The sequence below is a fragment of the Onychostoma macrolepis genome, chromosome 15 (assembly GCF_012432095.1).
Source record: "Onychostoma macrolepis isolate SWU-2019 chromosome 15, ASM1243209v1, whole genome shotgun sequence".
NCBI classification, from domain to species: domain Eukaryota; kingdom Metazoa; phylum Chordata; class Actinopteri; order Cypriniformes; family Cyprinidae; genus Onychostoma; species Onychostoma macrolepis.
Window position 1 is genome coordinate 6,475,499 of NC_081169.1, and position 17,232 is coordinate 6,492,730.

At 36.3% G+C, this 17,232-nt stretch overlaps 1 protein-coding gene across 2 annotated transcripts; it reads left to right on the top strand.

The window, feature by feature from the left end:
* Positions 1–1,107: 1,107 nt before the first annotated feature.
* Positions 1,108–11,235, top strand: foxl2a (forkhead box L2a). Of its 2 annotated transcripts, none has more exons than XM_058745565.1 (2): positions 1,108–1,263; positions 7,119–11,235. In XM_058745565.1, exons 1-2 carry the CDS (start codon positions 1,184–1,186, stop codon positions 8,050–8,052), a joined length of 1,014 nt encoding a protein of 337 aa, XP_058601548.1. In that variant the 5' UTR covers positions 1,108–1,183; the 3' UTR covers positions 8,053–11,235. The 2 variants fall into 2 exon arrangements, with proteins under 2 accessions (XP_058601548.1, XP_058601549.1); XM_058745566.1 differs by lacking the exon at positions 1,108–1,263 and adding an exon at positions 4,355–4,488.
* Positions 11,236–17,232: the final 5,997 nt, after the last annotated feature.

The following is a 17,232-nucleotide window of genomic DNA, read 5'->3' on the forward strand; positions in this document are numbered from 1 at the left end:
ACACCCACACTAAACATTCTTAAAGTATTACTCTACAAGGTAAGCAGCCTAAAGTTTCTTTCACATACTCTTTTATGCTACATTTTTATCACTTTCTTTTACATTTTGAAGACAGTGAGAGATACCCATATATTATGTGTTAATGATGCCACTGTGAAATATTGCAGATAGTAAACACATGTAGAAATGACCCTGTCTTTGTGGGCCATGGTTGCCTAAAATGCTTCCCTAAGAATAATAGTTTTAAATGTTAATAGAGGGTTAGAACGATATCTCAGATGTAATGCATAAAACTTGGGACAGGGACTCCCATATTTCTGCTAATTATTTTGTGCACTGAGGAAAAAGGGATTTTTTTTTTCTTTAACTAACTTTACATTACTGATATTTGCATCAAGGTTTTTTTTTTTTTTTTTTAATGAATGCATTTCACCACAAAATTCTCATACACCTTTTATATAAAAACAAGTTTCAGGTCTTATAATAACAATGTAGTGTTCCAAGAGTGCTGATTTTTACACATAAATAAGGACACTGTATTTTAAGGTCCAGTTCTCACTAACTAACTATTAACTATGACTTTTGCCTCAATAAACTCCTAATTTGCTGCTTATTAATGGTAAGGCAGTTGTTAAGTTTAGTTATTGGGTAAGGGATCTAAAATATGGTCATGAAGAGTAAGTCATTAATATGTGCTTTTTTATTACAAACAAACAGCCAACATGTTAGTAATATGCATGCTAGTTAATATTGGTCCTTAAAATAAATTGTTATCGACACCAATCTATCGAGTTCATTGTTCAGATACATTAATTGTGAGGTAACAATGGAGAGTAATAGGCTAATAGCCACCAACAAAAATGAGGCTTGATACACTTTATACAATAAAAGTACATGCTATGTTTTTAATAAAGGCAAAACTGTTACTGTATAATATATTATTATTCAAAATCCCATAGGAACACCTTCACAACCACACTTTAACCTTTATACTTAAAACCAGTACCGCCGCTCCCTATACTCAGAGTACGCAGTTTGCGTAGGGCACCAACTCCCAGGGGGGCACCATTCCAGTTGCTCAAAAAAAAACAAAAGAAAAATGACGCGCGCCATTCCTGCACCCGCGACCGCTCACACCACATGTTTGCGGCTGAATGCAAATGATCATAATTGATGGATAACTATGCCCGTGAAAGGACATCAGCAATCCGGCGCCAAGAGAAGGAAAAAAGATGAAAACGAAGCCTGTGCGTCACGACACAGGTAGGCTACATTCAAAATCCTGTGAAACTTTTTTGGGTGTTGAGGTCAATAACGTGTTTTAATGTCAGTAATAATTTCACCCCCACCAACGCATCTAATATTCTCTCAGCGTTTCCATGTTCACTTACAAAAGTTAGCCATGGTTTTAACAGGAATAAAAAACTAAACATGGTTTTGTTACTTCAAATAATAATATACAAAGAAGTATTAAGATAATATTTTTGTGGTTATAAAAACAAACCTAAGCCAACAACAGCCTTTAAAATGACTTAAAATGCATTATATAAAAACAATGAGGCAACCCTGCTGAAAAAATTCTAATACCATCACAAATGAATCACAAATACCATTACCAACATTACAAACCATCAACTTTTAACCATTAAAAAACATTCTGTAGTGTGTTTTGGGACATATTCCATTAGGATTTAGAAGGTGACCAATTACCATAACCAGTAAAACCATTACAAATAATGGTGTCCATTGTTTTTTTATTTTTATTTTTATTTTTTTATTTTTTTATCAACATTACATGTTATTACAAATGCCTGTAAAGGGAGCCAAAGGCCTGGTAATTGCTGCTGTTACACTTACAGGACGATCAAGTCCTTGTCTAATAGGCTATCGACCCAACATTTGATTCAAATATCCGCTTAATCTCAAATTTTTGGCCACCTTTTTGCTATAGATCAGTGGTTCCCAACCACGCTCCTGGAGGCCCCCCAGCACTGCACATTTTGCATCTCTCCTTTGTCTGATACACCCATTTCAGGTCTTGGAGTCTCTACTAATGAGCTGGTGATCTGAATCCGGTGTGTTTGATTAAGGAGACATGGATTTTGGGGTAATTTTTGAAAAACTTTTGAAGTTTTGGGGGGCCTCCTGGATCGTGTTTGGGAACCACTGCTATACATGACATATAGATGAATTGTAATTGTAAATAATACAATTTAATTACGATTTATTTATTTATTTACTTTTATATTTTATTAAAGTTCTATTTTGACCCCTATAGTATGTATTTTTGTTTACTTCCATAATATTTGAGGGAGGGGGCACAACAATACAATCCTGCATTCCATTTGGCCAGCAGTGGCCCTGCTAAAAACCTCCAAACTTTAAGTGTCTATTTAAACTGGTACACATGAACATCACTCTTTGGAACACATTTTGACATTTTTATTATAAATGAAACCAGGACATAATAGAATAGATACATGTATGATGAAGAATAACATACTGAGTTTTTGGATTTTGGAAAGATCTAGACAGAATGATTGAGGGATGTATTGAATGAAAGGAGCGAGATGGTGTGTGTGGAGGTCTGAGACAGGTTCTGAATCCTTTTCCCTGCGGATTTGAAGACGTCCTGTTTTACTTTTCCTTTCCTGCAGGAAGCTACTCCACACTGTGTGCAAAGACCACACACACAAACACACACACACACACACACACACACACACACCATTTTAATCACATGTGCAAATAAATATGAACACTTATAACCAGATGCACAACTATAACACACTTCTCAAATACATTTTACTCACTCACTTCCACATGCTCGAATGAATCATTGCTTTATTACAGTTTTACTACATCTCCAGTGCTACAATGCTCTGAACGTTAATTCTGTATGTCATTGTCAATATTTGAACACCTATACTGCACCACAACCATTATAGGCACCCTTTTGTGTGCCAAGATCCAAAACGAGACACTTTTAGCAGAGAGAAAGCTACATTAATTATTAAGATGAAAAATGAATGCACGATGAGTGTAAGAGAGATGAGGAGATGAAGAGAACAGTAAAAAGTCAAACAGCTGTGTGACACAGTTGCAGTGTCATGGCTGCATTAACGTCTCTTGTTGTCATGGAGTCATGATAAGATCTCCCACAATTCATAGCCACCCACATGTAGGCTTTTGTACTGCCAAGAACATTCTCTGGTAGCTTAGCAACTGCACGGCATGGGGGTGTCAGGTAAAGACCGCCCCATCATACAAACACCTTGTTCACCTGAGTTAAACCTACAAATTTTTGGTCCATTAACTTTGAGGATTTATACATGTCAACTGTGAAACTGTCATTTTCTCTTCATGCGTGTAAATGCATTTTTGTGTTACAAAATAATATGTTAACATTATAAAGTATGTTTATTTTGTTTCCAATTGTTTATTTTACTTTAATGTGTAACATTATTTTGATTTTTACATTTTTGTAGACTGATCACACATACACACAAACACTGACTTGTGTATCTCTCTGTCTGTGTGTGTGTGTGTGTGTGTGTGTGTGTGTGTGTTCCTTTGATGATGTCCACCTGTCTCAGTAGGAGCAGGAGAACATCCCTCCTTCTTAATCCCTCTTTCCGTTCCTCCATTTTCACATCTCTGCATGCACTTTTTACTCCCTGTCTGTCCTTTCCCTTTAAAGAAGAAAATGATCTATGTAAGGATATCAACGTTTTTGTGATAATTCCTCTTATTTCAAGAAAAGGTTTGCAAATGTTAGATTTTTTTTTTTTTAAACTTCAGCTGATCTCAATTAACAGGTTTTTGATAAGACAATGGTACATTGATGGAAATTAATATTAAAAGTATGTCTAGACTTTTATACATTTGAAACGATGGTTGTGTTTGCATGCACAAAAAAATGATTATTTAAAAGTGTAGTGTAAGCCCATATATAGCCTATTAATCAGAACATTACTTTAGCCATAGAGACTTTTTTTTATTAGAAAGAACATCATGAGTCAAATGAGTCCTTCCTTACACTCACTTTCCACTTGCATTACAATTATTGTCCATATTTACTAAAATACATTCTAACTAGATTGGGTTAAGCAGAAGAAAAGATCCATAAACTATAAAAACAATGGAAGTCTATGAAATGTCCACATAATATAGTGAAACAGTCGAGTGTGTGCCTCCCGCACGCGCAAACGTTGACCTCATGTCTTAACCCGATTTCAGAAAGTGCGGGGAACGGGAATTTATGTCTTTCAGAGTATATACTTAAGCACGCACCACAAACTAATGCATTCTACATTTCTCTCCTTATTCTCCCTCTCCTCCCTCTTCCTTCCTTCCCTCTCCACACATACTCGCTCTTCCTTTCCTCACCGAGCCTGCAACATACGATGGATCTTGTTCACACCTGAAAGAGCATTTTTATTGCTATCTTTCAAAATCTTTGACTCGTGGTGAGAGCTAACAACCCCGGTAAGTTTTTACAACTAAAATCTGATAAATAGTGTGTATATTTACTTTAAAGGAAAAACATGTTTTTCTTTTTCTTGGTGGAAAATATTTAATTTGTTAATTGTTTCGGGGAATATTTTGTGAACAAATATCTGTTTAGCTTATTAACTAATTACAGTAAAACATTCCTGAAAAACATGACAGGATATTGCTAAAGACATTAATGATATCTTGATTATTTAAAACAATGATTTTAAAATACTAGGCCACTTGTGACGCTGACAGCGATTTCTAATGAATAAATACAGGCGTTCGACTAATTGCAACAACTCTAAATAACCTCTTTCAAGATTTTCTCATTAATTTCCCCAGACGGAAAATATGCTACTTAATCCTAATTAACGAATATGCGCTTTAATAATCTTGTCATGGAATGAACTTGTTTGCTAATTTGAGCAGAATTACGTCACTGATTAAAGGTGAACTGAGTTGTATGATAGTGAATTTGTATCGACGGCTATTTGTCCAATACTGACGAATCTTAAAACGTGGATGTTATAAGACTCAATAATAATACTTTTAACATTTGCTTTTAATAGATTGGCTTAGGCTAATTCATAATGTTGGGCTATTATGCGTATTTTCTGCTTGTACCAATTTTCCCTGATTTTTTCACAACTCATGGAATTGAATCATGCTGTAGGCTTTTATCCCATCATTGTGATGTCGGATAACATGTTATCCTGTGTGCTACACTCTCAAGCTCTTAACTTGTTGTAGCCTTTATCAACCAGCACGTGGATTGCTAGCTAAGTAATAGCTACTTCAGAGCATCCGTAAAGAAGCTGTCAGGTCCAACGGTGATGAAGAATGGTCATAACTTGTCTTGTGTTGAATAGCCAATTGTAGGCAAGTGGCCAAGACTCGTTAAAAACCTGGCAGCAATTGACCTGTAAAAAACAATAGGCCCCTTAACCCATTTTTTGATAACACAGAAACAAGGAGAATTACGCAGATACATTTATCTAGATTCTAGATGGTCGCATCCGCACTGTAGAACTGAATTATGTTGTGTTTGGTTGGTTGATAAGTAGGATAAGTGTAAAAACGGTTTTAATAATAAAAAAAAAAAAAAAAATTTCTTGAGAAATTAATTTCATTATTTAAAAAAACAATATATATATATATATATATATATATATATATATATATATACGTAGGCCTTCACAGACTGCGAATTATTAAAGGCGTTTTCTTTTTAACCAGAACGGTTTTTCGTGGGTGTTATTTGTTTTGCCATATTCAGTTAATAAGAACAAAGGAGAAAGATGCATGTCAGCTGCATGTAATGATTTATGTAAATACATCATTTATTTACGGGCATGCGACTTGTTTTGGGGAATAATTTGCGACTTAACATAATGTCTCCAGAAGTAAGTCATGCACTGATTGTTGGTGCTGAAAGAGACAGGTTATTTCATGTCTCGCTATATGCAATGATATTGTCTAAAATCAAAATTTTATTCAGATCCAGACCCCTACATGACACACATTTGGGCTAGCCTGCGTAATGGAGATAAATATTGTGGCGCAATGTGATCCGCTAAAACAGATCCCATATGAGTGATTTGTCACATTATCCTTTACATTTGGGCCCATGTTCTTGACTAACACTTTCTTACTTAAAGCGACATGCTTATAATTGGATATGAGCAGAACCGGCAGCAAATCAAACGCTTAGATTAGTCCAAAAATATCTTGGGAATAACTAACGAAATACACCAAATAAATAAGGAGCCAAATATACAGCGCTACACAAAAAATAGTGCTACATATAGTCACATAATTATATTTAAAACAAGATAAATGAAAACAGTTCATTGTAGCAGCATTGTAGGAAAACAGAAATATAGCCTATGCCAAATAAGGTTCAAGTTAATCCAAAAGGAGGAAAGTCTGAAAGACATAGTTGGTAGAATTATAGTAGTGATAACAGTTTTAACGACTACTATATAGCCTACTAATATAACTAGCTACTAAAAATAGTAGTAAAAATAACAGTTTGTAATATTGTTTTTAAATATTAGTTTATAATTCCTTTTCATTAAATCACGTTTTCTATTTGAGGACGAAGGCTAGTTAATTTTAAAAGTGCTTTGACTGCGCAGAACGTTGTGTAACAGTTCAGCTCCTGCACCTGTTATATGAACTAATTATGTCTTCTAAAACTGTGTCGGTTTCCAGTTGTTGGTTCAATTGTTGTGGTGAGAGACACAGTTCAGAATTTAGAGGGTATGAAGCAAAACAGATACATCGCTTTCGAGGCATACGAATCAGGAAGCTTATGTCCTACCGCATCAAATATGTGTGAATGTGAGGGAGTGTGTGAAGGAAAGAAAAGGCGGGCTTAAGGAGAAACCAAACCACAATTTGCCCTCCTTCTCCGTGGGTATGTTGTTGAGGAGAAACTCTGAAGCGCAAGAACTTTGTCAAACCTTTAACGCTGACATTAAGCTGCACACGTAGGCTACAAAAAAAAGAAGAAATAACGTGTTTGCATGATTATAGTCTGACGATTTAGGCTGTCATCAAGACAATTTTGCATTGCTGAGCTGTTTTTTTTATTAGTCCACGGTTTTGTTTTGGTGTAGGTTTGCGTGCGCAATGATGGCCACCTACCCAGGCCCCGAGGATAACGGCATGATACTCATGGACACTACCTCGAGCTCAGCGGAGAAAGACCGAACAAAAGAGGAAACCCCTCCCGAGAAGGGACTGGACAAATCCGACCCGACCCAGAAACCACCGTACTCCTACGTGGCGTTAATCGCGATGGCAATCCGCGAGAGCTCGGAGAAGCGTCTCACGCTGTCCGGCATCTACCAGTACATCATCAGTAAGTTTCCTTTCTACGAGAAGAACAAGAAAGGATGGCAGAACAGCATCCGACACAACCTGTCACTCAACGAGTGCTTCATCAAGGTGCCTCGGGAGGGCGGCGGCGAGCGAAAGGGCAACTACTGGACCCTGGACCCGGCATGCGAGGATATGTTCGAAAAAGGCAACTACCGGCGACGGCGACGCATGAAGAGACCGTTCAGGCCTCCACCGACCCATTTCCAGCCTGGCAAATCTCTCTTCGGAGGTGACGGGTACGGTTACCTCTCCCCGCCCAAATACCTGCAGTCAGGGTTTATCAATAACTCGTGGTCTCCTGCGCCTATGCCCTATACCTCCTGTCAGATGAGCAGTGGGAACTTAAGTGCCGTTAACGTGAAAGGCTTGTCCGCGCCGTCCTCCTACAATCCGTACTCGCGGGCGCAAAGCACAGGTCTCCCGGGCATGGTGAACACTTACAACGGCATGAGCCATCATCATCTCCACCATCACACGCATCCTCATGCGCTCCCGCACGCGCAGCAGCTGAGTCCCGCCACGGCTGCAGCCCCTCCAGTGTCCACCGGTAACGGAACAGGGTTGCAGTTTGCTTGCGCGCGTCAACCCGCAGAACTCTCCATGATGCACTGCTCGTACTGGGACCACGAGAGCAAACACTCCGCGCTACACGCGCGGATTGATATATAGCTCGGGTGTGAGCATGAAACCAAAGACCGATTAACATTCTTGAAAGAGACAATAAAAACAAGGTCCATCGATTTCAAAAAACACAAAGGCATTTCATAAAATTCTTCTGATTTAAGACAGATAAGAAGGAAAAACTTTTACTGGAGCCGCAAACTGTGGAAGCACGGGCTTTCTAGGCGAGTATAGCCTGCCTGATTTTCCTTCACAGGAGACTCGTGGACATTTATGTTCTGAATGTGTATAAACAGTTCAAACAGATGAGAGGATAGCCAGCAGATTGAAGGTATAATCATCATGGAATTACAATTCATGTTTACCTGAATCCATTCTGTCAATGCCTCTGGAGTGAAGTATTGGGTTCTGAACCCTTTTTTTTTTTTCTTTCTTCTATTCGCTTTTGAATGTGTAAGGATACAGTGGAGCTCTGGGCAGGTATACAAACCGAAGTGTACACACCTGTGTTTTGGCCTCTTGTTTCAGTGTTTAAGGGTCTCATATAGGGGTCAGAGCACGTGACTGCCAGTTTGGACTTTTGTACTTTGTAAAAAAAAAAAAAAAGAAAGGAAAAAAAAAAGAAAGAAAGAATTTTAATGTATATGACACATTGGGGCCATGTTTAACTAGCACTTTTCAATCTTTTTTTCTCTTTTTTAATAGGTCTAGTTTTTATTCTTTAATAAACACTTTGTGAACAAAACACTTGTTTTGGATTTTATAGCCTAATTTATGCGGTATAATTCAGCGATTAGGCTATTGTTATTATTATTATTTTATAACAAGGTGATTTGTTCAGGAGTTCAGCCAACTACAGATCTGGCCTTCAACTAATTATTTAATATTTGTAGCAACGTATTTTATGTTTATACAGGCGTGTATTTTAGAGTTTAATAGTTATGCGATATAAATTACTGTAAGAAAATAATTTCTAAATAGAACTACAAAAATTTCTTTGCACCATAAAGTTGCTCGTGTAATGCAAGCTATTCGTCTTTCCAAAGCCTATAAAATCAGTCGTTTTTATGCGAGTACGTAAAGCAAAATGGAGCCTGTAGATGAGGAAAAATTGCGTAATCTGTTGGGACAAATTATTTTGCTGAAGTTGTAAATATTTAGCCCTGTCGAATCAATGTCATACACTGCAAAAATGACTAAATATTGTTGTGTTTATGTTACTCAAAACTATTGCCCGCATGTGGTGTCAACAATGAACAATTTTTAACATATTTTTTAACAACTAGGCCCTATTTCATACAAGAATAGTTTCGCATTTTGTCGCTTTTTATTTCGTGCCCATAAAAACACCTGTATATTAGAAGTACACGATTGTTGTAATACAATGCAAGTTTGTCTTTGAATTTATTAATTAGACAGTGAATATGCTCGTCTGAGAAAAAAAAAAAAAAAAACTTGTCAAAACGAGGTTAATCGAAACTGATTACAATTATTATCAAAGCCCCATAATACTACCAGTTAAATAAAGAGCATGTTTTGCACTATTTAGTTTTACGTAACATAAAGAAAAGTCTATGCAAGCAAAATAACCCCTTTTGATTACTATCAAATAATAACATTAAAAAACTTTTTCACATAATATCGAATGTTTATTAAATTATAGTTAATCTACATTGAAATAATTCGACATGTAGTGAAACTTTGATAAACAGATTTTACGATTATGTTTCCTAATGATTATTTGATTAAAGTTATTACAAAGTGTTTACCGACTTCCTCTGTTCGCGAAGCATGAGGGTGGACCGTAGGCTATGGAGTGTGTCTGTCTCATTCAGTGTTTCTGGAAAACATATTTTGTCATGTAGGCCACTAAAGATAAGTAAACCGTGTTTTAAAATTCCCGGTTTAAAAAATGCTTTAGGCCTATATTTTTCTAGTGTTGGCTATTGGTTGAGTTAACGATAATGGCCAAACTCAATTTAAGATTGGATAATAATTTTTAGGACTGCACGAATATGTGGACATATGCATTAGGCCTACTAAACTCCTAGATACACACTTCACTTCACTTTTAATAACAAGAAGAAGAAGAAGAACGGCAGAAGACGAAGAACATTAACTGTTATATTGAGAAGGTGGTATGTTTTTCGTTGATTGAATGTATCCTATAATGACTGTTTATAGTTTTCATGTCATCTCACCCCCATCCGTCTGCCACTACAGTAATTTTCAGGTGCCAGGTGTGTAGCCTATCACATAATACGCCCGCATGCAGGATGCTCAGGGCCAGTGGGAGTAAAGGTGGGCCCCCTTTAAAAGTATAGGCTATATGTAGCCTAAGCTATTTTGTGTGTCCCCAAAAAGCGCATCGGGGAATGTTGTCAAAAAAAGAACTTTGCGCATTCTTAAATTTCTTTGACGGGGTTGATCACAGGTGTATCCACAAAACAGTTGATGTACAGGACAAAGATCATATAGCAATACGTTCAACAAAAATCCCTTTCAGTTATCCTAATTTAGTTGAGAATAATAGTAGCTAATCCACTGTAGCCTTTCCCATATTTGCAATAATTTATAAATCAATTATTATCCATTTTATATTAGTATAGGTCCAATAGTAGGCCTAATTATATAACAACAACAACTTGAGCGTCGCTGTTTGTTAACGAAGTGCTGAATTGTCAATCGATTGTCGGTCAACTTTATTGGGGCTTTTTGCTTAACGTTATAAAAATATTGATTTAAAAATGTTATTTTAAATTTTTTATAAAGCCTATTCAGCAAACTGTTCAACATTGCCTAAATATATTCTTGTGATTTTGTTCAGATTATAGCTTTTTTATACTTTTACACAATTAGGCTGCTTGGTTCATATCTACGTTTCCTAAAAGCATCGTAAACCTAAACGGATCATAGAAACAATCTTAGGAATCTTAGCGTTAGGGGCCGTTTCTCAAAAAGCATCGTTACATAAGTAGTCTACATCCGCGAGGGTTCTGGAGTAAAGAGCGAAAGCGCATCGTAAGGACACGGACACGTGCAGCCACCTGCTGGACAACTGCAAACTTACATGTAAATTTAGCTATGCCTGTTAGGCCTATCACATGACAAAAGTAGAAAACATTCATTAATATTGCTTCTACGTTTGTTTAAACCAATAATTAATTAATTGATTAAAATAAAATAGTCTGGTAGTCTGTCTGGTAGCCTACAAACAAATTTACAAAACAACTTTATGCATGAAGTTTGGGGATTCTGCACTCTGCAGTCCGATAAAAACGGGAGAAACATGGACCCCCTCGAAGCACTAGGGTATATAGGCCTAATTGTGTTGGCTAATAGATCGTTAAGTACACATTGATTAAAAGCCAATTAGATAGGCTATCTAATAAATACATTTAAAAAATCGCGTAATTACCCTTTTAGAACCGACAGCCAACAGGCTATATGATACTTGGCCTACTTTATACTATCCACTCTATCGATCATTGTGCTTTATGTTTGAAATTAATTTATCCATTCGAATGTTAAATTAATATTAAGTGAAAGTAAATAAGACATTAATAAAAGTATGTCACCCTGTTTGGAGGTTTTGAATGAGGCTGCTGTTCATGTGTCCACTATCGCTGAGTGAGTGTAGGTAAGCAGTTGCTAATTAATCTAATAAAGAACTGAGCTACACACTCGCGCTGGTGGAGCAGGGTTGAATTGATCAAAAGTTAAGTGTTTTTTGTTGTTGTTGTTGTTGTTGTTTTTGCAAGAAAATAAAAATAAATTTTAATAAGGCGCCGAAAAGCCTATGATGTGTGCAGACAGTGATGTCTGTTGTTTCTGGTGGATTTAGAGTATACATATTACTAAACTGTATTCATATTTTAATGAAATCCACAAAAGTGTAATAAATTGTCTGGGCGTAACTTTTTTTTTACTAGGTCGTGGGTTTGGCGCGGACAGATTGAAAACTAACAAGACGTATGGGGTCAAATTATTCATTTGAACACACAGCATTTGAGTGTGTGTTAATCCATGAGATTTTGCGCCCACAGTTTGACGAATAGGTTTATGATGGTCCTGGGGTTTCCGCTGGCTGACCTGACTGATCTGGTGTCACAGCACAGGTTGTCGGTTTCCCAGTGCTTGGGTACACAATTGAATTCCCAGGATTCTTGGGAAAGGTTTAAACTGGACAGCAGTGGTTTTCACGAGCGCCCTCGCGCACATCGCCCCGCGCCTATTGAAAAGGAGAGAGGGGTCAGCTGTATTTGCTATACACAGGAAAATAGCCAGAGATTTGATTTGCACAAAATCCGGCGATTGTTATGAAGCACATGACTTTTGTCCGAATCCAAAATAATTTGGTCAGTAGAGATGAGTGGATTCATTTTATCATTTTCCTCCTTTTACATTTGGGCATGGAGTGAAGATTCACCCTACGTGATGTTTTCTGTTATTGGCTTTGATGAACAATAGATGACACTAAATAAGCATCTCTATGCCAGAATTATTATTGGGGTGTATTATGATATGCCACAGTTGTTTACAAATGGGAAATGTACACAAAAGTTTGTATGGGTGACCTCTTCACCCTAGGAAGAACATGCAGATGTCCATAATGAGGTTCAAAAATGGTCAGCTAAAAATAAGTAATGTGTCATTTTCCTTTAGAAGATAATAAAAGCAAGAGATTCTTTCTAAATCACGCAGGAACCTTAGAATGACCTCGGGTTGCCAAGGTCACTCAAATTTTATCATGCAGTTGTATACTATTTAACAGTATGAATGTCAACACAAGATGTTCAGTCAATCAATCAATCAATCAATAAATTTTGGTTTTATAAGAACAAATGACATTCAAATATCTCTCTATTAGAAGTTGATACAGAAAAGATGCAGATAATCAAAGGTTATCTTCCGGCTGATCACAGAGTTAATTTATTTCGTCTTTCAAAAACATTTAGTTTAATATTTAAAATAAGTCTTACAGGAAGAAGGATTATGATCCCATTAACCTTCAACATTTCCTTCCCATTGTCACACCTGTTTTAGGCTTTCTATATGTTTTGATGTCTTTTATTTTATGTTTTATGTCATAATCATGTTGCCTTTCGTCATGTAATTCCCTGTCTCTCATGTGATCATGTCACATGCTACCTTTGCTTAATGTGTCTTGTTCTGGGCTGCGTTTCTCAAAAGCATTGTATGCTTAAATTGATCATAGCTCTATTGGTTTCAATGGGTCTGCGATGTACTTAAGCTTACAATGATTATGGGAAACGCAGCCCTGATTGGTTCACTGTCTTGATTACTTTAAGGTGTGTCTTATGTCATTAGTCCTCATGTTTCCTTTAGACTCTTGTCTAGCTTTGTTTGTGTAACCCGCTGTTGGTGTCAATTCTGTTTATGGTTACAGTCAAGTTCTCTTCAAGTCTAGTTCTTACATTCAAGTGTTCTTGAAGCTCTGCAGCTCCGCCCGAAGTGCTGACTTCCAGGTGCATCTTATGTCATTATTCCTTTTGTGTATATAGCCTTCATGTTTCAGTCTCTTTAATATCTTGTCTATTGTTATTTCTTTTTTTTTTGTAAGCTGCTGCTGGTGAGTTTGTCAAGTCTTTTTATGGTGTATATTCAGGTTCTGTTCAAGTGTAGTTCTCACATTCAGGTGCTCATGTTATTCTTTAGTTCTGTTTATTTTTGTATCATGCTTATAATCAAAGAAGGAAATCACATATGTTGTTGTCCACTGTAAAGGCATTGCTGCAATGCCTCCAAATTATATTACTAGTCTTTTATGCTTGCGTAGAAAGAACTATTCCACCAGATAATCAATTGGGATGCATTCAGAACAAGGAAAATCAGCTTTCTCTTACTATGCTCCTTGGTTGTGGACGATTTTCAAATTATTACTCCATTAGAAGCAAGTCCCTCTTTGAATATTTTGTTTAATGTTTTGCAGTATGTAATGAATGAACCTTGTTGCTGTTTTAATTAATTTGTTGATTCATGATTACTGTTTTGCCTTGGTCGTATAGAATTTTGTCGTGTGTGTTTATTTTTTATTTTTTATTTTATGTGAAACTTTTGAACGGTCATCTCAGCCAGGACTACCCGGAAGAAAATATTTCCTTTAATCTCAATGGGACTTTCCTGGAAAACTAAAGGATAAATAAATAATAATTTATCAATAAAATTGGGTTCACATTCAGATTACCTCAGTGGACTTTACATTACACACATTTGAATCAGCAAACTATGTGCTAACATCAATATTCTACCAACATCCTTTTCCAACATTGACTTGTACAGCTCTCGTTATAGAGTGTTTCAACCCTGTAGCATTTAAGCACTGAGTAATATTAATTAATATTAATTAACTGAATAATAATTAACTACATGTGCTAACTATATGGTTAGGGTTTGGCTTGGGGTTACTTGCATGTAATTATGCATAATGTTTTGTTATTATAATAGTAAGTAGCCTACATGTAACATGTGTAACAAGGACACCTTGAAATAAAGTCTTACTGAAAAGTCTGTCATTTTGTTCCAAACCTAAATTAGTTCCTTTCTTCTCTTGAACGTAGAAGAACATATTTTGAAGAATGCAGGTAACCAAACAGTTGCTGGTCCCCACTGACATCCATAAAAGAAAATAAATAATAATAATGAAACATAAGTTAATGGGGACCAGAAACTGTTTGGCTACTAACATTCTTCAAAATATGTTTTATGTTCAGCAGAAGAAAGAAATTCCTACAGGTTTTTAACAAATTATGATTTTTGATTTTTGATAACCTCCATCTACCCACCTAGTTTACCACCTCAGCACAGCCCTTTCTGCAATTGAGATCTTAAAAGTTTGTAATCTAATTTAGAAGCAAAAAATGCCCTTTCAAACAATTACATACCTCTTGGCCAAGGTTCATAATTAAAAAAAAAAAAAAAAAAGATTATATTATGATACCCATAATTATACGCCTAGGCATGGGGGCTCCTTTCAAGTGTCATGTGTGTCTAGTTACAGATGATAAGATTAGGAGTTAGGGCTGGTTTGGATCCCGTTTACGGAATGTTTAATGAAATAAGAATGGAATGGGTGAATAATGGAAGCATGCTGCTTGTGGGTCCACCCATTTAATATCAACCAATATGTGGCACATTTTAACCTAAAACATTAACATAAAATGCACCTTTCAGACATTAACAACTCAGTTGCAAATAATAATACATCTCATCATTCCCTAAATAAATACCAAACACATTCCTTCATGTACAACCACACACACACACACACACACACACACAGTTCCACATGTATGGAGTCATCTGTGGGATGACTGAAAGAGAGTTTGTGCTTTGAAACTTGATCTCCTCCACCAGTCCTATTTCTGCCTCTGCTCACCACAGGAATGACTGGAGAAGATTTAGGAAAGGTTTGGAAATGCTTATCAGGAAATTTAGATCTGATCATTTCTTACTGAAACATGACCGACGGTAAGTGCATCAGTAAGGCAGTCTGCTGAATTGAATTGACTGCAGCACCAGAACCACCATTATAACCAGTACGGATCTATTGCTGCAAACTATAAAGACCTCAGCTGGCCCAAACACCTGGAAAGCACAATGAGAAAGTTTGTCTAAGTCTTCTAATGGGAGAACGTGAAAGAAAACATGCATGGTAAAATGTTGATCCTGTAAATTTGAAAAAGTTGTTTTTGAATACAGCCATCTACTTGATAACGTCATTTCATTATGAAAATTTTACATGAATCCATACATTTATTTTTTTCACAATAAACTTTCAGAATTACAGCATTTCCTTTTGCCCTAATCCTTTCAGTGACATTCTGCTCTTATGAGGAAAAGAGTTGGCCACACTTAATATTAGGTGGCCTTAATTACTATGTACTTACATGAAAAAATGTGTTTATATTGTATTGCAAAACACTTTTGGTGCTATTGAGGTGGGATACGGGTAAGCTTAAGGACAGGTTTGGTGGTATGGGTAGGTTTAAGAGTGGGTTAAGGTGTAAGGGATGGGTCAACAGTGTAGTTATAAATGTAATTACAGAAATGAATTACAGATGTAATTACACATAGGTATTATTAACAATATAAGTACAATGTAAGAACATTTATATACACAATAAGTGCATTGTATCAAATGATTAATTTAAATGTAAGTACATCGTAGTTAAGGCCACCTAATATAAAGTGAGACCAAAGAGTTTTTCTCTCTGGTAATGGCGACCTATTCTGTACCGGGAAGGCCATGCAGTAAGGGTAAGTATGGGGTCAAAAATATGGGGTAAAATACAGTAAAACTGCACATTTTAGAGTGGCCTTTTATTGTGGCCAGCCTAAGGCACACCTGTGCAATAATCATGCTGTCTAATCAGCATCTTGATATGTCACACCTGTGAGGTGGATGGAGTACCTCGGCAAAGGAGAAGTGCTCACTAACACAGATTTAGACAGATTTGTGAACAATATATGAGTGAAATTGGCCTTTTGTGTACATAGAAAAAGTCTTAGATCTTTGAGTTCAGCTCATGAAAAATAGGGGCAAAAACAGAAGTGTTGCGTTTATAATTTTGTTCAGTGTATAAAGGAATTTTCAGCATTTATTTTTCACAGATGTTTTCCCTGTGTTTTTAATTACGTACCGCACTGTATTGTGTTTTAGGGTTAAATGAAAAGTTTCCTTTTCCGTTTCTCTGCAGATTTTCTTTTTATGTCTTTTCATTCTTATTCTGTACATTTTGCTAAATTAGATACGCTAAGAACTGAATGAATGGTCATTGAGGCTTCTTCGTTTATATTCCACAGAAGAAATAAAGTCATGCAGGTTTAGAACAACGGAAGGGTAAATATTAAAATACATTTTCCCAGGCCAAAATTACACGCTTAGATGCAAATTTGCAATATATCCGCTATCACCACTAGAGGACAGCAAATCCCAAAGAACAACACACACTAGATGTCAAGCGTAACAGGTCCTTTTTTCAGGAACTTCATATGGAAAAATTTAGCATGGATTAAGAAAACTCACTCGTTAAATCATTCGAGTGAAACTTCGGTTTAATTTGATAATTTCCCCATAAATCCCCTCATTGTCGTCATCATCATTATTATTATTTACACTATATGAGTTAAATTAAATAATAAGTAAATAACACTGGAAAACGAACATCCAAAACAGTTGAAATCGTAACAAATCAAAGAGTGTTG

What these genes read in the sequence shown, in the direction of transcription:
- foxl2a (XM_058745565.1), top strand. Translation starts at nt 1,184, where the DNA reads ATGCCCGTGAAAGGACATCAGCAATCCGGCGCCAAGAGAAGGAAAAAA. An exon ending in GCCTGTGCGTCACGACACAG is followed by an intron (nt 1,264 to 7,118) that starts GTAGGCTACATT and finishes GTTTTGGTGTAG; the next exon opens with GTTTGCGTGCGCAATGATGG.